At 45.3% G+C, this 23,647-nt stretch overlaps 1 protein-coding gene across 1 annotated transcript in view; it reads right to left on the minus strand.

The window, feature by feature from the left end:
* The window catches only part of ANKFN1 (ankyrin repeat and fibronectin type III domain containing 1), a 432,348-nt gene that overhangs the window by 114,276 nt on the left and 294,425 nt on the right, over positions 1-23,647 (minus strand). The window contains exons 11-13 of the mRNA XM_066586983.1: positions 10,989-11,204; positions 7,030-7,196; positions 3,323-3,473 (exon numbers count right to left, since the gene is read on the minus strand). Coding sequence (XP_066443080.1) covers positions 3,323-3,473; positions 7,030-7,196; positions 10,989-11,204 — 534 coding nt within the window. The remainder of the gene's footprint in view (positions 1-3,322; positions 3,474-7,029; positions 7,197-10,988; positions 11,205-23,647) is intronic.

The raw sequence follows: 23,647 nt of genomic DNA on the forward strand, positions 1-23,647 counted from the left end.
TGGACCAGGGCAGGTAGCAGACAAATAACGTTGTCCAATCTCATAGCGGAGATCTGGAGTAGAGAAGTCAGGACAATCAGACACAGGACATGAGTCAGGAAACATACCAAATGCTTGCTGAGGATTACACAACATGGATGATCAAATTGCTTAGGTGTCCTCCATAGGGGAAGGATGCCTAATATAGCCAGAGCTTACAGGTGTTAGGTAGGGGCAAATTAGAGAAGTGTGTACTGGTACTTTAAGTCAGGGGGTGGGAGCGTGCACAAGCTCTATGGTCTGTAGCCAGTCACCATGCAGTAAGGAGGTCCAGTGTGCACTTACAGGAACGAGGATGGCAACCAACTGCAACCATAGCAGGTAAGCAGGGATGGCTGCGGCAGTGTAGCATAACACTTTGTGTCTAGAAAAAAAATAAGGACCTAACTAAAACTTTCCCATTAAGACACAGGACAACACTGGATGTCTAGAACAATAGGATCTGGACAGATGAGACAAATATAGCTTTATTTAGCAACAGTATCAGAAGACGTGTATACCTAGTAACAATTGTAAAAAATGGTGGTGGAAATTTTATGGTTCACGCTGCTTTGCTTTACTTGGACAGCTTTTCATAATAGGAACCACTATAGATTATTGATTCTTCTAGAGAACACAAATCAAACACAAGGACCATGGGCCGAATGTGAATGCTGCCCTGCCAGAGGCCAATAGGAGAGTTGCTATTACTACTGGGGCCATTATAGGAGACACTATTACTACTGGAGCCACTATGGGGGACACTATTACTATTGTGGCCATGAATATAGAAGACACTTACTAATTTCAGGCCATTATTACTACTGTCACGACTATGGGGTCACTTTTACTAATTGGACTACTATGGGGGTCACTTATAATTACTGGAGCCTATATTGAAGACATTATTACTACTAGAGCCATTGTGGGGAGCACTACTATTACTGGGGCCACTAATATAGAAGTAATTTACTATTGGGGCAATTATTACTACTGTAGCTACCATGATGGTCACTTCTGGGACTATTATGAGCGACCCTATTATTACTGGGGCTATTATGGGGGTTACTATTAGTACTGGTGCCACTATGGGGGCACTATTAGTATTGGGGCCACTATGGTGGACACTATTACTACTGGGACTACTATGGGGGTCACTTATAATTACTGGAACCAATACTGGAGACATTATTACTACCAGAGCCACTATGGGGAGCACTACTATTACTGGGGCCACCAATATAGAAGTCATTTACTATTGGGGCAATTATTACTACTGTAGCTACTATGATGGTCACTTCTGGGACTATTATGGGGAACCCTTTTATTACTGGGGCTATTATGGGGGTCACTATTAGTACTGGTGCCACTATGGGGGCATTATTAGTACTGGGGCCACTATGGTGGACACTACTACTACTGGGACTACTATGGGGGTCACTTATAATTACTGGGGCCAATATAGGAGACATTATTACTACTAGAGCCATTATAGGGGAGGAACTATTATTACTGGTGCCATCAATATAGAAGACACTTAAACTTACTATTGGGGCCATTATTAGTACTGGGGCTACTATCATGGTCCTTTTTGGGAGTACTATGAGGGAGCCTATTACTACTGGGGCCATTATGGGGGTCACTATTACTACTGGTGCCACTATGGGGTCATTATTAGTACTGCGGCCACTATAGGGGCCACTGTTACTACTGTGGCCACTATGCGGATCACTTTAACTAAACAGTCTTACAATTACAATTAGCCCTTTGAAGGCAACCATAAGGCAAATATTGCCTTTGGTGAAAATGAGTCTGACACCCTTGTACTAGAGAATGCTTGATGATAGCATCTGTTAGGAGACTAAAGCTCAACTGAAAGCGCAACATGATCATGACCTTAAATATACCTGAGAATCCACAAAAGAATGACTAAAAAATTTAAGGTATGTCAAACAAAAGCTCAAAATTACTGTCTTTCAAACACCAAATGACTCTCAGGCTTGAACAGTATTGGATTGCTTAGCTTGGAATTGCTGTATCCTGGTTCCTGGCTGTTCACAAATCTAATTATATTCATCTCTCCAGCCAGTGTCTGTCTTGTATTAAGTGCAAGTTAATCACACCATGTCTGCGCCTTTTCATTTGTATGTGTGTGTATATATATATATATATATATATATATATATATATATATGCCTCTTCGGATCTATTCCTTAAGCCTGGGGAAGAGCTCTGAGTAGGTTCGAAAGCTCGCTATAACAGCATGTATTTTTGTTAGCCATTAAAAGGTATCATATCTACAAGATTATGTGGTTTCTTTTGCTGAGAACAATCATATTTTGTCTTGTATTGTAGACAGGCAGCAGGTATTTAGTTTTTGTCCCAAAAGGCCCATTTAGACACAATGATTATCATCACTCACAATTTGCTCAAAAGCCATCTTTTGAGCGATAATCGTGTGTAACTGCACTGACGTCGTGCAGTTTTCGTTATCCCGTCGCTCATCGTTGTCTTTCAGCGTGCTGAAAAACAATGATGAGCCTTATCAGGGATTCACAGCGGGATACAGCTGATACTATTTTTTCAGCTGTATCCTGCTCACTGATGACAGGCAGGGTATGAAGAACACAGCTGTCCAGCTGTGTTCTCCATATCCCGCTTGGAGCGCTCGGCTTTAAAACAGCCAGGTGCTCCCAGCGGGGAACAGCTGGCTGCAGAGAACAAGGGCCCCCCCACCCCCGATTGTCCTTTGCATCCTCCGCTGGGAGCGCAAGGTGATCGCTCCACAATTGAGCGATCACCTTGCGCTTAAATGACACAACGATTATCGCTCAAAAGTCGCTCAAAAGAAATATTTTGAGCTATAATCATTGTGTCTAAATGGGTCTTTATATGTTGTAGGTTAATTTTCTCATCCTTTCTAGAGCTAACGAAAGACAAGAGATTTGCCAGATTTTGTGAGATGCTCATCATCAGTTCATGTCTGCGGTGCTTGCCCTATGGTGCCTTGATACCTGCTATCAATGGAAAGAATGATTTGACAGGGTAGATTAGCAATTACTTATTTGTTTCTTTTGAACTAAACATGTATGATGAGTCAATCATTGGATTTACGGCCACTTCCTTCCCTTCATGTCCATGTTGTAAGTTAGTCCTTTTTTGTCCCTGATACAGGAAAGCCTTATGATTATGAAACTGCGCCCTATAGCGAGAAAGTGAATTATACATAGAATTATCTAAATATTAGGCAAATCCATAGTTACATGAACATTACATTATTTCCATGCTTTGCGTTTTCCTTTACCTGGTGAAGAGGTAGATTGATTTGTTTGAGTAGAGCCTTCACTGCCTCCTGAAGATCGCATAGAAGCAGGTGAGTATGTGCATCCAGAGAGAGCTCTATGTTCTCCAAAGACTCTGACATGGCCAGATTTTGAATCCATTCCCATTCATCTCTGAGAAGAGAAGATAGCAATTTAAAGAAAATAGAATAGTTTCAGATACAATGCGTTCGCCTTGTCTACTTGCAATTCAATCGAAGATTTCATAGGAAAGCTAGGCAATGTCAGACGCTTGTGAGATAGGGACATTGTCAGAATAGAACCTCAGTGATTGAGGTTTTTGCTGTAAGAGTTTAGCCCACCTTGTCAAAACCATAGATGGAGTCTCAGCAAACCAAAAATGTAATGTGGGATCACCTTATAGTGCAAATGGTCTGATTAATTTACAGCTCTCGAGTTTGAATTAAAGGGACATTATAGGCATTTTTTTCCTGATCAACTATCCCCTAGATAGGACATCAGTAGTTGAGGGATGGGGTCAGCCTCTTGGGACCACCCATCCATCAGCTGATTGTCCGGACCGTTGTCAGTGCATTGGACTGCACATTGTCATCAGTGGTAAGAAGAGGAATTTGCAGTTCTGGCTTCAATCCCATTAAAATCAATGTGAGTGCCGCGCTACTCTTACACTTCTTGCTCAGGACAGGATGTAATGTCCTGACCAGGAACAGGAAGTGTAGATTTAGTGCACTGCTTCTGTTGACTTCAATGGAAGGGAAGCCAGTACTCTGTCTTCCTCCTCTGACTACTGATGACGATGTCTAGTCTGCTGCATGGACAGATGCCCAATCAGCTGATGGATGGGGGTCCCAACAGCATACACCCATCCATGAACTACTGATGACCTATCCAGGAAATAGGTCAACGGTTAGAAAAGCCCAAAATGACTCTTTAATTTTGTGGTACGTTCTGGGGATTGATATCTCCCATGCCCTGCCCTGCATGTTCTATCTAGAGTATTTGGCTGATTGCATATGTGGTGCCATTACCCCTGGACTCTCTGAATATTAAACAGATCATGTTGAAAGTTTTTGCAGAAGTTTTTTTTTTCCCGTGACGACCAAGTGTGCTCTTACTATTCACATAGAGCTGGTAAACAGTGGGGTGCCGCCAATGTAGGCAAACCATGCCACTGCTATGGGATCCATGGGACAAGAGGCCTGGGGTCGACTGATCTTATTCCCTGTCCCACCACTGACTTGCCTTCCGCTTAACCACTGAATATTCACCCAAGTCTGCCTCATGTTCTAGCTGGTCAAGATAATGCTGTCTGATTGCAGAAGCCACAAAGGGACACCATAACTCTGAGGGACCATAGAGTGTGGGAATCATAGAGGGGACACAATTGTGGGACCCAGTTCTGAATTTTGAACTGTGGCCCCATGAGTTCTATGTATGCCCCTGCTGGCAAATGCTTGGGAAAGGCATACGAAAGTTTGTCATGTGGTCCAACACTTTCTAGAGTGGGTGACTCCATGGCTATGTGGAGATATGAATATGCCACATATAATCAGATGTAGAACTGCCAGCACTTCTGATCTAGCATCAGGAAAATATGAAGACACTTGCCTTTCTCCAGCACTGGATTGAGCTTATAGAATATACTGGTCCAACCTCCTGTACTGAGCAGAGGGTTGGGCCAGAGGACCATGGAGGTCCTTTCCAACTCCACCATTCTATGATTCTACTATGCTCATTATTTTTACTTTATAGTTTTCCTCCAAAGGGGCCAGTGGGCATCCACCAGGGAGCTTCATATCCAACTGAGGCAATAAAGCACAACCTACTAATTGTGAGGTGTTAAGTCCACTTCAACATCCTCATAGTTCCTTAGATTACAAGTTCAAGTAATACAGGTTTTTAACTTTTAGGTTTTTTCGTTTTCCACAGTGTATTATTGTCAGTTTCTCGTTATCAGAAAAACAACTACAACATATTCCAGGTTTAAATTTTTTCACACTTTTAACCACCCAAAAAAAGTTTTTTTCCTGCAAAATAATTATTTTCATACACTTAGTACAATACACCGTAGTCTATTCGCATGCATGAAGTGATAATTTGAGGATAATAGAGTGAAATCAGCAAAAGTGGGCTTGTAATCCTCCCATAGAACCTCAGAAACCTCAGGAATCTGATATAATTGTGTGATTGTTTGGTCAAAACAAAGAGACGTGAGAGAATTTTAAAACCAATTATATTTTTCTCACAATTACACGAACATAGAAAATTGACGGCAGAAAAAGACCACATGGTCCATTTGGGCCTCATGTCCACGGGGAAAATCAGATCCGCTACGGATTCTCCATGTAGAATCCGTAGCGGGTCCCTCCTGCCCCGCGGACATGAGCGCTGAAAATAGGAATTTAAAAGAATTAACTCACCCGCAGCGGACCGGGAAGGTCTTCTCTTCCTCACAGCCGGAACTTCTTTTTCGGCCGGCGGATGAACTCGTCACGCCGGCGGCACGTCACCAACGTGCCGCGCGCATGCGCCGGGCACATCCGCCAAGCCGAAGCAAGAAAGATCCGGCCGTGAGGAAGAGAAGACCTTCCCGGTCCGCTGTGGGTGAGTTAATTCTTTTAAATTCCTATTTTAGGTCTCCAGCGGATCCGGACGGCTTCCATAGGCTTCAATAGAAGCCCGCGGGAGCCGTCCCCGCAGGAGACCCGCACGAAAATGGAGCATGGTCCAGATTTTTTCATGCTCCATTTTTTTTAAATTCACTTTTATTGACCATCCGCGGGTATTTATCTACCCGCGGGTGGTCAATGCATCCCTATGGGGTGCGGATCCGCGTGCGGGAGAAGAGTTAAAATCCGCTGCGGATTTTAATTCTTCTTTTGCCCGTGGACATGAGGCCTTAGTCTGCCCTTATATTACTTCTCTCTTCAGACAGATCTATGCTTATCCCCAGGAGCTGGAATTCATTGATATGTTACTTTTCCAACCACATCTGCTGGAAGTTTGTCCCAAACATCTACAACTCTTTCAGTAAAATCGTATTTCCTGACACTTCATTGAGTGACAGCTGAGAACTGCCTCTGATTGGTCACAGTGCTCAGCCAATCAGAGGCAGCTCTCACTCATCCATTCATAAGTGACCAATCAGAGGCAGCCCATTCAGCAGGCGGGGATTTTAAATCCCCACCTGCTGAATACTACAGAAAGCAGTTCAGGAGAAGAGCTGATTAGACGAGGCTGATCTCCGGCAGCTGCAAAAAGGTGAGTATATATATATATTTTATTTTTTTACACTTTTTTGGAAGGTTTTCAGGGAAGGGCTTATATTTGAAGCCCTTCCCCGAAAATTAATACAGCGCTTGCGGCAGCCCATTGCTTTCAATGGAGCCGGCTGTATTGCCGGCTCCATTGATTTCAATGGGAGAACATCGTTCTTCTCCTCTGCCACAGCTGTTACAGCTGTGGCAGAGGAGTACGATCTTTAGTATATGTTCTCAATGGGGTGGGCGCTGCTGCTGTGAATCGTTGTGTCATATAATTCTTGGCACATCCGCATAAAAAAACAGCCATGTGACCGAACCCATTGCAAAGCATTGAGTATATATAGATGTGGATCGCAAGCGCATCTGCAAATCGGGCAAAAAAACGCCCCTGTGACTGAGCCCTAAGGACAAATTATGAGGACAAAGAGGTAAGTAGTAAAACGTACTTGGAAATATTGCTGTTGTCCCTTATTTTCACATGGCACAACATATTGGGAAGTCTCTGAGAGACAAGAACTTTGATTTGATCTACAGAGCTGCAGAGTTTCAGGAACCCGAGGTATAGTCCAGGGGAAAGGCGCTGTTGGCTCCTCTTCTGATAATTCAATATTTCCTAAGTAGGAAACAACACAAACTTAGAATAAAGTTGAACACAAGTGTGGGTTACACATGAGGTCTACTATACTACACCAGTATAAAGATCTGGGTAACAAAAACTCCAGCGCCAATACAAAAAGATCTTGAACTTTATTAATGCATCACATGAAAACCATGAAGGTAATACATATACAGATAAAACCGCTTATGCGTTTCAGCTCCGAAGAGCCCTGCACATCATATTACCCCCAATCCAGAAGAGCTATGTCAAGACAATTATAACCCTCATCTTAAGAAAATTGAAATTCAGCCATCTCAGCTAAAAATTCCCTACGTGTCTTGGTTGGGAAGTAAAAAAAAACTCAAATCTAATACAGGGTTATTACAAATGATCTACCCAATTTGAAACTCTTCTAACTCGCGTTTCATGACACTCAGATACAAAAATTTGAAAATAAGGGAAAAAGAAACTCCAAAATTTTCTTTTAGCGAAATGTCAAAAAGCAAGACTGTCCGTATTGCCCATAGCAACCAATCAAACAGCAGTTATGGTTGCTATGGGCAACAAGGACAGTCTTACTGTTATTTTTGTTAAATGAGGCCAAAAGGTTTTATTCTGCCATAGTCGTCAATAGGGGGATGTGCGACATGTGCTGCCAATAGAGATAAGCAAGCATACTCAGTAAGGCGATATACTCGAGAGAGCATCGCCTTTTTCGAGTACCTACTGGCTCGTCCCTTAAGATTCGGGGGGGGGGGGCGCGGGGGTGAGCGAGGGGTTGCGGAGGGGATCGGGAGGGAGAGAGAGAGAGGGATCTCTCTCACTCTCCTCTCCGCTCCTTCTCGCTGCCCCGCTCCGCCCCTGACCCCCGTGGTCCCCCGAATCTTCAGGGACGAACCAGCAGGTACTCGAAAAAGGCGATGCTCTCTTGAGTATATCGCCTTACCAAGTATGCTCGCTCATCTCTAGCTGCCAACCAAGACAAAGGAACGTTTGTGGCCTTGAGTTTCATGTTTTCCATTCTATTATTAGCGTGCAATGTCATTTTCGAACAAAGTTTGATGAAGATCCACCCAGTGGGCACACAATTTGTAAATGGCATTTCAATTTCACAGAAAAAGGTTGCATCTAGAAGTGAAAATCATCCAGCCGCCCACCAGTAAGTGGGGAAACAGTAGAGCGTATCCGTGCACGTTTCACAGAAAGTCCTCAGAAATCCACTGTTAAGGCTAGCAGAGAATTAGACATCCCACCACCGACTATGTGGAAGATTCTGCAAAACATTTGCGATGTTATCCCTACTGACTGCAATTGTGACAGACCTTGAAACTGGACGACAAAGTGAGGCAATGTTCTTTTTGCGAGAGTGTGCAGACTCTAATGGAAAGCAATGGTTTCATGAAATCTTTAGTATTTAGTGACAAAGCTGTCTTCCACCTTCTTGGGTGCAGTCAAGAAACATGGATCATATGTGCAGTTGTAGGAAATTGTATGTACCCTTCTTTTTCTACGAGGAAACAATCATGGGGATCCAATCCAAGGTTTCATCTTCCAACAGGATGGCGCCCCCCATTTTTACAATGAAGTCAGAAGTGAGCTACCAAACATATGCAGGTTGTGACGGTGGTGAACTTCTTCCTTGGCCTACACATTCCCCGGGACTAGCGCCTTGTGATTTTTTTTCTCTGAGAGAGTGTAAAAGATAGAGTCTACATGCCACCCTTACTACCCACCATGCATGATCTATGAGTACTAGAGATGAACGAGTATACTCGCTAAGGCACATTACTCGAGTGAGTAGTGCCTTAGCCGAGTATCTCCCCGCTCGCTCTAAAGATTCGGGGACCGGCGCGGGTGACAGGTGAGTTGCAGCGAGGAGCGGGGGGACAGAGGGAGAGATCTCCCCTCCGTTCCTCCCCGCTCTCCACCGCCGCTCCCTGCCCCCCGCCGGCCCCCGAATCTTTAGAGACGAGCGGGGAGATACTCGTCTATGGCACTACTCGCTCGAGTAATGTGCCTTAGCGAGTATATTTGCTCATCTCTAATGAGTACGCATCACAGACCAAGAGCTAAACTGCAGTGCCTGTGATGTTCCGTAAACCTGCGGGGCTGCAGCCTGTATACAAACAGTAGGAGCAGGACTGTGTGGTGGTGCAGACACAGCAGGATATGGGAGAGGTGAGTATAAGACCATTTGTGGTTTTATGACATGGGAGCTAGATTTCACGTAAATAAATTATCTTGGGAAATCTCTTTAACCCCTCATATCAGAGATTGTGAAGGTAGTTACTGTAAACAAAAATGGCCAACAGTAGTCACACGCTGGTACCCTGTTCTACAAATAGCAGCCAAGTGGTCAACTTTTTCAATCATAGCTTAAAATGCAAAAAAAGGCACAATTTTGATTGTTCTTATGGTGAGAGAACTACCGTTTTGTTTTCATAATTACTATCAACTAGAGATGAGCGAGCGTACTCGTTAAGGCAAAATACTCGAGCGAGTATTGTCCTTTTCGAGTACATGCCCGCTCATGCCAAAAGATTCGGGGGCGGGGGAGAGCGGGGAGGAACAGGGGGGGGATCTCTCTCTCCCCCCCCCCCCTGCTCCCCCATGCTTACTCCCACAACTCACCGCTCACGCCAAATCTTTTCTCACGAGCGGGCATGCACTCGAAAATGGGGATACTCGCTCGAGTATTTTGCCTTAACGAGTACGCTCGCTCATCTCTACTATCAACTCAAATACTAATAGCTTTGGGCTTTCAAAATTACAGTTTCGGGCTCAGCGTTAATTAAACCCCATATTTTGTTACTAAGAGAGAAAAACATATACTATCAACTTAACCAAAAAAAACATTTCCCCATAGAAAAGCAGATAGACAAGTAAGCCTTAGTCGAAGCGTTTTTCTATTGTTGTGGATTTTTTCCTTGTATGATATATAAGTCTATTAGAGCGTGAAGGGAAAATGTTATGTGTGATTGTAGTATAGAGTACATAAAATACCAGGCCTGAGATTCCTCCATCATCGATAGCTGAAGGCCGCAATGTTCAAACATTACAGCTTGTAATTCTAAAAGTCCTAAGTATTACATCAGCTTGAAGAAAAAATATCAGACTGTTTGTGTGGGTTTCGTTGAAAACAGAAAGGCAGGCATTTGTTTAATGTAAGCGGATGTCATGTCTAGAATTAATTTCTAGGAATGTTGAATAAATCTGTGTCCTTTCATAGCCGGGTATGCAGTGGTGTAGCTAAAGACTCATGGGCCTCTATGCAAAAGTTCAACATGGAGGACGTCCCACAACTGTCCTCTGCATTGTTGGGTCTCTTAAGAAGCCCACTGATGCAACACTCTTAGGCGAGAACATTGCTAGAATCTTAAGAGATTAGGCAGAGTCTGTATGTAAGGAGCCCCAATGCCAAATATGTAACATGTCCCCCAACCATCCACATGCCATTTATCATACTGGTGTTTTCTTATATGATACAGAGGCCTGTGGGCCCCCTTAGGCTCCTGGGCCCGTTAGCAACTGCTCCCTCTGCAACCCCTACAGCTATGTCTTTACACTAGTCTAGAGCCTGATTGTCTTGATCTAGAGCCTGATTGTCTTGAAATTTCACTGGATTGGAATCCCTCAAAACATTCTGCAATTTTTTGAACCTTCTAGTGTGGAAGTAAATGGATTACAATTTGAAGAATTTGGGGCTGGCAGTGAGTGAGAGTTGACTAAAATGTGTTTTTTGTTAAGTACCACAATAGTCACACCGATGTCAGGCTAACATAATTTTACACCAAGTCCCATCGTTACCTGGATTGTGATGAGCAGGATGTCCAGTGCTGTTGGTTCCTCAGGAGTTGATAAGGATTTCCTCTGGCTTTGTAACTTAGAAATTTGCATCCATTTACCATTAAAAAATGAATACAATGTTTCAACTTCTCGAATTGTGACTATTAAGACATTGCCATGTCTATCCTTTATGGGCTCATAGTATACCCGTCCTAAGTTGTGAGTGCCAAGCAAATTCTAGACAGAAAAAAAAATATTACAAATTCACACACATCATAAATTGTGTACATGGGAATAATACTTATATGTTTAATGTAAGCTTTATACCATATGCACACTTCTTTATATCTTTATTTTTACTGTCACTGATATATTATCTATGGTTAACCTCATGGGCAAACATAAAAGGTGAGAAGACTACTTAGCAAGGATTACAGCGGAGTTTCAAAATGCCATTGAAAATCTATGGAATGAAGTCAACAGAAAAGGTAATAATTCCTCTAGACCACCTATTGAAAGGTAACTACTAGAGATGAGCGAACGTACTCGTCCGAGCTTGATACTCGTTCGAGTATTAGCGTGTTCGAGTTGCTCGTTACTAGAGGCGAGTACCATGCGATGTTCGAGTTACTTTCACTTTCATCTCTGAGACGTTAGCGCGCTTTTCTGGCCAATAGAAAGACAGGAAAGGCATTACAACTTCCCCCTGCGACGTTCAAGCCCTATACCACCCCCCTGCAGTGAGTGGCTGGCGAGATCAGGTGTCACCCGAATATATAAATCGGCCCCTCCCGCGGCTCGCCACAGATGCATTCTGACATAGTTCAGGGAAAGTGCTGCTGGTGCCGGAGCTGCTATAGGGAGAGTGTTAGGAGTTATTTTAGGCTTCAAGAACCCCAACGGTCCTTCTTAGGGCCACATCTAACCGTGTGCAGTAGTGTGGAGGCTGCTTTTTGCAGTGTTGCACTTTTTTTTTTTTTGTATATCGGCCGTGCACAGCATTGCGTCCTGCAGTAATTTTACATTGTCCAGGGCCAGTAGTGGTGAGGCAGGGACAGAAGACATATTTAGTGTATATAGGCAGTGGGCCTTTCCAAAAACATTTGGGAAAAAAAATCTATTTGGGCTGCCTGTGACCGTCCTCTGCGTACTGGGTCTCTGCTGGGGGTAGTTGTCCTAATTCATACGCAGCCAGCTAAGTGTTACAGCAGGCTTGCGCAAAATTCTTTCCTGTTTTCGTTCCTTTTTCTTTCTCTGCTGTGCGTTCCGTAAGCGAAGTCAGCCTCCAACCACAGGCCAATAACCGTCACATTTAATTACAGCGTTCTGTTTCTGCACTACTGGTAATACACCATGCTGAGGGGTAGGGGTAGGCCTAGAGGACGTGGACGCGGCCGAGGACGCGGAGGCCCAAAGCAGGGTGTGGGCACAGGCCGAGCTCCTGATCCAGATGTATCGCAGCCGACTGCTGCGGGATTAGGAGAGAGGTACGTTTCTGGCGTCCCCACATTCATCTCACAATTAATGGGTCCACGCGGTAGACCTTTATTAGAAAATGAGCAGTGTGAGCAGGTCCTGTCGTGGATGGCAGAAAGTGCATCCAGCAATCTATCGACCACCCAGAGTTCTGCGCCGTCCACTGCTGCAACTCTGAATCCTCTGGCTGCTGCTCCTCCTTCCTCCCAGCCTCCTCACTCCATTACAATGACACATTCTGAGGAGCAGGCAGACTTCCAGGAACTGTTCCTGGGCCCCTGCCCAGAATGGCCAGCAATGGTTCCTCTCCCACCGGAGGAGTTTGTCGTGACCGATGCCCAACCTTTGGAAAGTTCCCGGGGTCCGGGGGATGAGGCTGGGGACTTCCGGCAACTGTCTCACGAGCTTTCAGTGGGTGAGGAGGACGATGACGATGAGACACAGTTGTCTATCACTCAGGTAGTAGTAATTGGAGTAAGTCCGAGGGAGGAGTGCACAGAGGATTCGGAGGAAGAGCAGCAGGACGATGAGGTGACTGAGCCCACCTGGTTTGCTACGCCTACTGAGGACAGGTCTTCAGAGGGGGAGGCAAGTGCAGCAGCAGGGCAGGTTGGAAGAGGCAGTGCGGTGGCCAGGGGTAGAGGCAGGGCCAGACCGAATAATCCACCAACTGTTTCCCAAAGCGCCCCCTCGCGCCATGCCACCCTGCAGAGGCCGAGGTGCTCAAAGGTCTGGCAGTTTTTCACTGAGAGTGCAGACGACCGACGAACACTGGTGTGCAACCTTTGTCGCGCCAAGATCAGCCGGGGAGCCACCACCACCAGCATGCGCAGACATATGATGGCCAAGCACCCCACAAGGTGGGAAGAAGGCCGTTCACCGCCTCCGGTTTGCACCGCTGCCTCTCCCCCTGTGCCCCAACCTGCCACTGAGATCCAACCCCCCTCTCAGGACACGGGCACTACCGTCTCCTGGCCTGCACCCACTCTGCTGTGCTCGGCCCCATCCACCAATGTCTCTCAGCGCACCGTCCAGCCGTCGCTAGCGCAAGTGTTGGAGCGCAAGCGCAAGTACGCCGCCACGCACCCGCACGCTCAAGCGTTAAACGTCCACATAGCCAAATTTATCAGCCTGGAGATGCTGCCGTATAGGGTTGTGGAAACGGAGGCTTTCAAAGGTATGATGGCGGCGGCGGCCCCGCGCTACTCAGTTCCCAGTCACCACTACTTTTCCCGATGTGCCGTCCCAGCCCTGCACGACCACGTCTCCCACAACATTGTACGCGCCCTCACCAACGCGGTTACTGCCAAGGTCCACTTAACAACGGACACGTGGACAAGCACAGGTGGGCAGGGCCACTATATCTCCCTGATGGCACATTGGGTGAATTTAGTGGAGGCTGGGACAGAGTCAGAGCCTTGGACCGCTCACGTCCTACCCACCCCCAGAATTGCGGGCCCCAGCTCGGTGGTGGTATCTGCGGTGGTGTATGCTTCCTCCACTAAACCACCCTCCTCCTCCTCCTCCTACGCAACCTCTGTCTCGCAATCAAGATGTGTCAGCAGCAGCACGTCGCCAGTAGTCGGTGTCGCGCGGCGTGGCAGCACAGCGGTGGGCAAGCGTCAGCAGGCCGTGCTGAAACTACTCATCTTAGGAGAGAAGAGGCACACGGCCCACGAACTGCTGCAGGGTCTGACAGAGCAGACGGACCGCTGGCTTGCGCCGCTGAGCCTCCAACCGGGCATGGTCGTGTGTGACAATGGCCGTAACCTGGTGGCGGCTCTGCAGCTCGGCAGCCTCACGCACGTGCCATGCCTGGCCCACGTCTTTAATTTGGTGGTTCAGCGCTTTCTGAAAAGCTACCCACGCTTGTCAGACCTGCTCGGAAAGGTGCGCCGGCTCTGCGCACATTTCCGCAAGTCCCACATGGACGCTGCCACCCTGCGCACCCTGCAACATCAGTTTCATCTGCCAGTGCACCGACTGCTGTGCGATGTGCCCACACGGTGGAACTCTACGCTCCACATGTTGGCCAGGCTCTATGAGCAGCGTAGAGCTATAGTGGAATACCAACTCCAACATGGGTGGCACAGTGGGAGTCAGCCTCCTCAATTCTTTACAGAAGAGTGGGCCTGGTTGGCAGACATCTGCCAGGTCCTTGGAAACTTTGAGGAGTCTATCCAGATGGTGAGCGGCGATGCTGCAATCATTAGCGTCACCATTTCTCTGCTATGCCTCTTGAGAAGTTGCCTGCAAAGCATAAAGGCAGACGCTTTGCGCTCGGAAACAGAGGCGGGGGAAGACAGTATGTCGATGGATAGTCAGAGCACCCTCCTGTCTATATCTCAGCACGTTGAGGAGGAGGAGGAGGAGCATGAGGAGGATGAGGAGGAGGGGGAAGAGACAGCTTGGCCCAAGGCTGAGGGTACCCATGCTGCTTGCCTGTCATCCTTTCAGCGTGTATGGCCTGAGGAGGAGGAGGATCCTGAAAGTGATCTTCCTAGTGCGGACAGCCATGTGTTGCATACAGGTACCCTGGCACACATGGCTGACTTCATGTTAGGATGCCTTTCTCGTGACCCTCGCGTTACACGCATTCTGGCCACTACGGATTACTGGGTGTACACACTGCTCGACCCACGGTATAAGGAGAACCTTTCCACTCTCATACCCGAAGAGGAAAGGGGTTTGAGAGTGATGCTATACCACAGGACCCTGGCGGACAAGCTGCTGGTAAAATTCCCATTCGACAGCGCTAGTGGCCGAAGGCGCAGTTCCGAGGGCCAGGTAGCAGGGGAGGCACAGAGATCAGGCAGCATGTACAGCGCAGGCAGGGGAACACTCTCTAAGGCCTTCGACAGCTTTCTGGCTCCCCAGCAAGACTGTGTCATCGCTCCCCAGTCAAGGCTGAGTCGGCGGGAGCACTGTAAAAGGATGGTGAGGGAGTACGTAGCCGATCGCACGACCGTCCTCCGTGACGCCTCTGCCCCCTACAACTACTGGGTGTCGAAGCTGGACACGTGGCCTGAACTCGCGCTGTATGCCCTGGAGGTGCTTGCTTGTCCTGCGGCTAGCGTCTTGTCAGAGAGGGTGTTTAGTGCGGCTGGGGGAATCATCACGGATAAGCGTACCCGCCTGTCAACCGACAGTGCCAACAGGCTTACACTCATCAAGATGAACAAAGCCTGGATTTCCCCAGACTTCTCTTCTCCACCAGCGGACAGCAGCGATACCTAAACAATATGTAGGCTGCACCCGCGGATGGAAGCATTGTTCTCTATCACTATCAAAAACGTGGACCTTTTAGCTTCATAAATCTGTGTATAATATTCATCCTCCTCCTCCTGCTCCTCCTCCTGAAACCTGACGTAATCACGCCGAACGGGCAATTTTTCTTAGGCCCACAAGGCTCAGTCATATAATTTTTGTAAACAATTTTTATACGTTTCAATGCTCATTAAAGCGTTGAAACTTTCACCTGAACCAATTTTTATTTTAACTGGGCTGCCTCCAGGCCTAGTTACAAATTAAGCCACATTAACCAAAGCGATTAATGGGTTTCACCTGCCCTCTTGGTTGGGCATGGGCAATTTTTCTGAGGTACATTAGTACTGTTGGTACACCAATTTTTTGGGGCCCTCGCCTACAGTGTAATTAATTTTTTGCCCACCTGCATTAAAGCTGACGTTACATCAGCTGTGCTGGGCACTGCAATGGGATATATTTATGTACCGCCGGTGGGTTCCAGGGAGCCACCCATGCTGTGGGTCTACAGGGAGTTGTAACTGCATGTGTCTACTTCTAAAGAACTCCAGTCTGACTGGGGCATGCAGTGTGGGCCGAAGCCCACCTGCATTTAATCGGACGTTACCTCAGCTGTGATGGGCACTGCAATGGGATACATTTATGTACAGCCGGTGGGTTCCAGGGAGCCACCCATGCTGTGGGTGCACACGGAATTCCCATTGCGGAGTTGTACCTGCCTGTGACTATTTATAAAAAACCGCGGTCTGACTGGGGCATGCAGACACCTTGACAGAATGAATAGTGTGTGGCACATAGGTTCCCCATTGCTATGCCCACGTGTGCAGCTCCTGATGGCGGTGGCACAGGATTATATTTCTCATTGCTTCGTTACAGCATTGTGGGCTATCGCCCCGCCCCTTTTAAAGAGGGTTGCTGCCTAGCCATGCCAACCCTCTGCAGTGTGTGCCTGCGGTTCCTCCTCATGGCAGACGCACTTATAAATAGACATGAGGGTGGTGTGGCATTGACTTCAATGGGGTTCGTTACTCAAAACGAACCCTCGAGCATCGCGATAATTTTGTCCCGAGTAACGAGCACCCGAGCATTTTGGTGCTCGCTCATCTCTAGTAACTACCCTATGAGTAAATATCCAAACTTTTACCAGGCCTTGCAACATGACCAGGGATGTAAACCAATCGAAAATACTTATGCACATATAGCTGTATCATTGTTTTTGCCCCAGTAGACTTCTGGTTGGCTGGGTGAGAGGCCATCAACATGAGCTGGAGGGTAGGAGGGCTAATGTTTCTGATTGTAGAGAACACTGCAAGGGTGTAGGAAGGCTTACATGGGCTATGCAATGCTCCCTGGGAAAAGGCTATGCATTGCATGGCTTATATAAGACTCCTAAAACCTTCATGGTACTCTTTTGCCATGCTTTCCATGAGGAGAAACATCTCCCCCCTCTCCAGACTTAAAATGTAATCGAACAATATGCCTCCGGATTCTGCAGTCCAACCCACATTCGCTTTGGCAATCATCATTGCCGAAAGGTCGTGGGATCCACGTCATCGCCTAGCGACGACGTGGCAAAATCTGTACTGCACATGTCTGCCGGCCGGACCATCTGCAGTACAGATTAAGAAGATTCCGGACAAATACACGGGTCACTAGCCGGGGACAGGGTCGGATTCCGCTATGGGATCCCGCATCCGGAATCCGACCTGTTTGTGTTTAGGCGGGCTTAAACCAATGTCACGGTCTTTCAGAAAACATTGTTACACTTGTCCATGGGATGTGTCTGGTATTACAACTCAGCTCCATTAAAGTCACTAGGGCAGAGATACAGTATCATACACAACCTGTAGACCAGTGCACACTGTTTTTGCAAAGCGGCCATGTTTTTCTAATGATGTAAATGCCTTTAATGCCCCAGATAGGCAACACTCTTTAGGGTTTGAACAGAATTTTAAAATATTTTTAACATATTTTTTAAATAATTCTCCCCCCCCCCCCCTATAATCCCATGTAGTATCTCAGACATTTGTTAATCGGTTTGCCCAACAATTGCTTTCGTGATGTCATCAGAAGCTGTTTATGCTGCATTTGTATAAGTTCTGCATATATGAATGTCCCTCATTTCTTTGTACTGAAGCTTGTCCCCTTGTACCAATGGCCATATGGAATTATATGTGTTGGTTTATAATCTGACACTGGAGCGCTGGAGAGAAGCTGCAAAAAAGGCCCTTCCCTCCGGTTTATAGTGTGTATTGAGACCAAATATAGAGAAGGCATGCTGATTACTGAAGGCTTTTACGCATGACTGCGGGAGATATGGTGATTGTCATTGCACTTGACATGGCAGGAGATAGGCGAAAACAGAGAGCTGCTGTTAGGGAAGATCACTTTTTATTACATTTTTTCTTGGAGATGGGGTGACCAAAAAAGCTCGATTCTGGCATTATTTTTTTTTTCTTATGATGTTTACCTGCAGGGAAAATAATGCATTACTTTGATAGATCGGACTTTCATGGACGCAGCGATAGCAAATATATATATTTTTATTTTGATTATTTCATTATATATATGGCAAAAGGTTTTTTTTTTACCTTTATTACCTTTATTTTTTTTTATGATTAACCCTGCAGTATGATGTAATATGATATAAGATGTAATAAAAAAGCACCAAACTTCCATGACGTATATGTACGTCCTGGATTGTTAAGGAGGGGTTAAATGTCTCCCTGGGTTGATATGAACCAGTATAAAGCTGGCCATACACAAGTAATATCAGACGACCATCAAATGTGTATGCAGATTAGAGATTTGTGAACTCTTCAAAAATTCAGTGTGGTAGGATTGCCAAATTTTTGAAAAAGTTCAGTTTGGTCCCGGATAATTTGTACTGAACCTTCACTACTAATAATGATCCTAAGCAGTGGTGGTGGTTCTTCTATGGATCAGCAGTTGGCACTGTTACCTTGAGGATGCAGAGGTTGCCTTGGTCAGCTTTGACTCTAAGAACCCAGCACTGCAATCTGACGTCTGCATGAAGCTTGTATGTGTTTCATAATAATCATCTTTATTTAACTCCATGGAGATGTTGCTCTTTGTCTGATTTGAACCCAGGACCCCAGCACTTTGAAACAACAGTGATAACCACTGAGCCACCATCCTTCTTCTTCCTCTTTCCTCTGAACAAATGTATGCACTATATAAAGGTAATTATAATGAAGAAGAATCCCACAGAAACACAGGAAGAACATGCAAACTCCATGCAGCTGTTGCCCTTGGTGAGACTAGATTCTAAGCCCCCAACACTGCAAGCCAACAGTTCTAACCATTGAGCCACCATTAATATTATTCATTCTCCTTTCCCTCCCCCTTCTCCTCCGACTCTGGTTCAGATTTGTCACAGACCAAACTTTTATTGAGGTTCATTCAACACTAATGGGGACACCCGATTCTTCCATGCTGACAGATGTACGGGAAGAAAAGGTGTGGCAGTTGGATTTCAACATCCTCAATGTTAACCCTTTCCAACCCACTGTCTGACGTCTGAAGACATTCTGATTGAAGGCTGTGCAGCTCCAATGTCTGAAGATGTCCAGCAGGGTCTTCTTACTGTATATTACTGGCTGCTTTGTTGTCGGGGGCCTCTCCAGCATGTCCCATACAGCAGTACTGGCTCTAGCCAGCAGATGTCGCCATTGTATAATGGCAGAAAGAGAAAGCTCCCTAGGGAACCCGGAATCCAAAATTGGATTGCAAAGGGTTAATGTATGCAAAGTACTGTAGGAACACCTACTGAAAATTCACCATACTTAACAAAATATTTTAAAAAAAGGAATGGTTGTTTGGTCACTGAAAGTAATTTACAAAGATATAAAAGTGCAGAAAATAAAGGTACAATAGCATAAAGTAGGCAATGTCAATACTTTCAAAAGTTCTTAAGGAAGTAAAAAAAGTAGAATAATTTGGAGATATGACATTTATAGAGGGAATGCTTGACATAAGTAGGAGAATCAGACAGTTTATAGGTTATTTTCATTTTCCAACTATTAGATTATTATTGTGCTCTCTTTAAAAGGAAAAAGCCAAAAAAAGTACAAGTACCGTACAAAGGACTATGTGGAGTTATTGGTAGGAATGATCCTACCACTTCAATTTACCCGTAATTGGTTATAATCAAGAAACAACAGCAGACCAAGGTTAAATATTACTATTCGGCATTACTACTTTAAATGTTCTAGAACTTTGTGTGTCAATTGAGCTTAGATTGGCATGGTCAATGTGACACAATACTTGGTGAAATACTGCCTGAATATGACTGTTAGGATAATAAGAGCACGCTTAAATAACCCATATAACCAACAGGATAAAGAAAACGTTATCCAAGGTTAGCGGTACAAAAAGACGGCTTTCACTCACAGTGGAACTTTCACTTTGGCGCATGTGTTTTTCCTATGTGCAGAGAATGACTATATATTACTCGTAATTTACCCAGAAGGTTACAACCAAAATTGTTCAACCCTCATTGCCAATTAGGTTAATTTGCCAAAATTTACAAACAATCAAATAACAATTTACCCAGCTCAACACTAATAATATAACAAGTGGTTTCTCCAAATGCAACACACAATGCCACATTTAATGATTACTGCAGTCTCAGAATTAATCAACCCTCTGAATAGAACGCATTCAGACACCGGGAACACGGACTTTAGTGAGTAAAATCTTCTCTTTATTCAGCGAACCACCTGATCGAGTGGCTTTCGGACGTGAGTATTTATCAATCTCTATCAAAGCAACATTCAGTGAGTGCATATGGACGAAGCAAGGTGAGACAACCCGTTCTCTGAATAGAACCCCTTACAAGAGCACACATTTGCAAATCGGTTGCTGTTTCAAGCTCACCTGATGCAACTAATCAAGGGCTTGATTAGTTGTATCAGGTGTGCTTGAGATAAAACACATCAAATATCTGAATGACTAGGGCTTTGTTCATTGGGACGTTTGCTTGCATGTTAGAAATATGGCTTAAGGCCCCTTTACACGGGACGATTAATTTTCAGAGTTGTTCAAATATCAGCGTTCCCGTGGGTATTTGAACGATAGTTGTCCCATCTAAATGCATGCAGAAACCTGAACAACAAGCTGTGCAGTGTAAACAGCAGTCAGTAAATTCAAGGAAAAAGGTACAAAAAGATAGCAAAGGCAAAAAATGTTCCTAGAGATACAGTTGGAAGCAAGTTCAAAGTTAAAGGAACACTCCCTACACTACGTGGACATGGCAGAAAAAGTAAGCCATCACTGTCTGCGATCAGATTCCTGAGGAGGCAGGGGGTCAAAGTCCCTCATGTGGCAGCAGGTACTGGGGTTTCCATTTGCACAGTAAGGTGCATAAAATCACTGCCAAGGCCATACTGTTGTACTAACACAAGGCCAAATATAGCACCACTTCCCAACAGCATGAAAGCAGGCAAATTGTTATGTACAGTAAGCTCTATACTAAAAGCTGAAGGTCTTCATTTCCAAATTCTAAGACATACACCTCTAACAACCCAAAAGCACAAAAAAGATGGCTCCCATATGCTCCAAACCAGGGTTCCCCAACTCCAGTCCTCAGGGACCGCCAACAGGTCATGTTTTTAGGATTTCCTCAGTGTTGCACAGGTGATGTAATTATTGTCAGTCCTCAGACATTGCCACAGGTGTTCTTCCTATAGGATATCCTTAAAGCATGACCTGTTGGTGGTCCCTGAGGACTGGAGTTGGGGACCCCTGCCCCAAGCCATATAAATAAGCCACAGACATTTACAGATTATGTTCTGCGCAGTGATGAAGCAAAAGTGGAAGTTTTCGGGTCTATGGGTCAGCGGTATATCTGAAGGAAGATGAATAAAGTATATGCTGAAATGAACATCCTACCCACAATGAAGCATATCGGTGGCTCTGGGATGCATTGCTTCCTCTGGCATTGCAGACCTACAGCGTGGGTAGGGCAAGATGGATTCAATCAAGAATCGTGAACTCCTAGGAGAAAACGTCATGCCTTCTGTGAGGAAGCTGAAGCTTGGTGTCACCGATCCTACCAACAGGCCAGTGATTCAAGGCATACCTCAAAGTCCTCCAAGGCTTGGTTCCAGACAAGGTCTTGGAAGATTCTTGAGTGGCCGTCACAGTAGCCTGACTTGAACCCCTGACTTGGGTGAGTTTTATAGAAGTTGGCTGCAGCATGTAAACCCAAGATTATTAGTGAACTAGAGGCCATTCCCATGAGGAATGGGCTAAGATTACTCAGGAATGCTGTCAGAAGCTGATGTTTGGCTATGCATCAAGTTTGCAGTAGGTTATAACAGCCAAACTAGAAAAGACGCTTGTCATGGACGGGATGAATAATTCTGAGACTGCAGTAGTCATTAAACGTGGCATTTTGTGTTGAATTTAGAAACATTGCTTGTTATATGACTTGATTTGAGCTATTTAAATTGTTGTTTTGTAATAGTTTTTCTGAAAACAGCTGAAAAGTTTGTAAATTTGGCAAATAAACCTAATTTACAATGCAGGATGAATACTTTTGATTGCAACTGTATATGTAGGCACCAGAGCAGAATGAGCTGTTGGGGCTCCCAAAACAAAAGGACTGTCTGTAATGAGACAACTACTTTAAAGGAACCACAGGCAGACTGCTCCTTCATATTCCCCATTAGCAAAGCCAACTGTCAGATCTTCTAGTTGATTATGAATGTACACCAATGCCTTTCCAAAAAAAAAAAAACATGTGATTGAGTGTCTCCGCAGTGGAAGGGAAGGACAACTAATAGTTTTAAGTGGAGCTTAAAGAGATACTTATCAACATAGGCTTTGTTTTGTTAACATATTGCGTTAGTGGATGACCTTCATTGCCCTTGTTAATGATTTGGCTTCTCATGCATAACACAGACCCGAGTAAAGTTTGTTATAGTACAAATTTTTACAGAGCAGTGAAAATGTGAGAGTTTTAAATATCAAAAACAAACTCCAAGCAAATGGAAAAAAGGAGAAAGAAAACGGTACAATCTAATTGTAGTAGATGAATATACCAATAATGCAGAAGCGATATTATCAAAACTCTCACCTTGAGAAGTTGAGCTAAACTAGGCACAACTCCAATAAGTACAGAGATGTTTGATGTAATCCAAGATCTATGCGTGTGGAAAGTTTCAGCCGTGATTGAAGCCAGGAGGTCCTTTACTGTGACCTTCAAGCTGGCTGGATGTATAGCAGAAGAACTCAAAATGTCATCATTTGGTGATACTGCTTGCAGAATGGCCAGTGAAGGCCTCAAAGAGCCACTAAGAGGCCCACGGAAATAATCAATTTGGCTTTCTTATAGGAATATATATTGTAATGCGCTTCCATCCTGGATCAGGGTCCTGTACCTGATAAAGATGCTGATGCAGGGAGGAAATGCTTAAAACTAGCTTACATTTGACACACTGGTGAATTTTTCTATTATGTAAAGGAATTGTCCACTATAGGTAATCCTTTATCAGAAAACAAGTCATGTGCTATGTGCCAGGGATCTGCTGCAGGACATTAGTTGCTTCTTAACTAAGAACAATTGGGTATTGTTGTATCTTGTCTCCACTATAAGAATGGGTGGAGACAAGATGCACACCCAGAAACAACGCCCCCACTGGATTGGCTGGGCTGGAGAATGGGGGCTGATCTAATAATGTAAGCCTAACAGTGAAACTAACCCTAACCCTCCATCCAAGCCAAACTCCCTCCCCACGCAATAGTTTCCCTGCTCCGATGTCTACTGCAGCTGCTGCTGTGTGCTACCGCCGGTCCGACTAAGGAGGAAAGTAAGGCAGCCCTTGCTGAATAGCTGTGTGGGTCGTTGTGCTAGGCTGTTGGCCGTAGCCGCTCCTACGCTCCATGCCGTTCTGTTGCTGCTGTCATCTACCGCC

Source organism: Eleutherodactylus coqui, chromosome 13, assembly GCF_035609145.1.
Source record: "Eleutherodactylus coqui strain aEleCoq1 chromosome 13, aEleCoq1.hap1, whole genome shotgun sequence".
Lineage (NCBI taxonomy): Eukaryota > Metazoa > Chordata > Amphibia > Anura > Eleutherodactylidae > Eleutherodactylus > Eleutherodactylus coqui.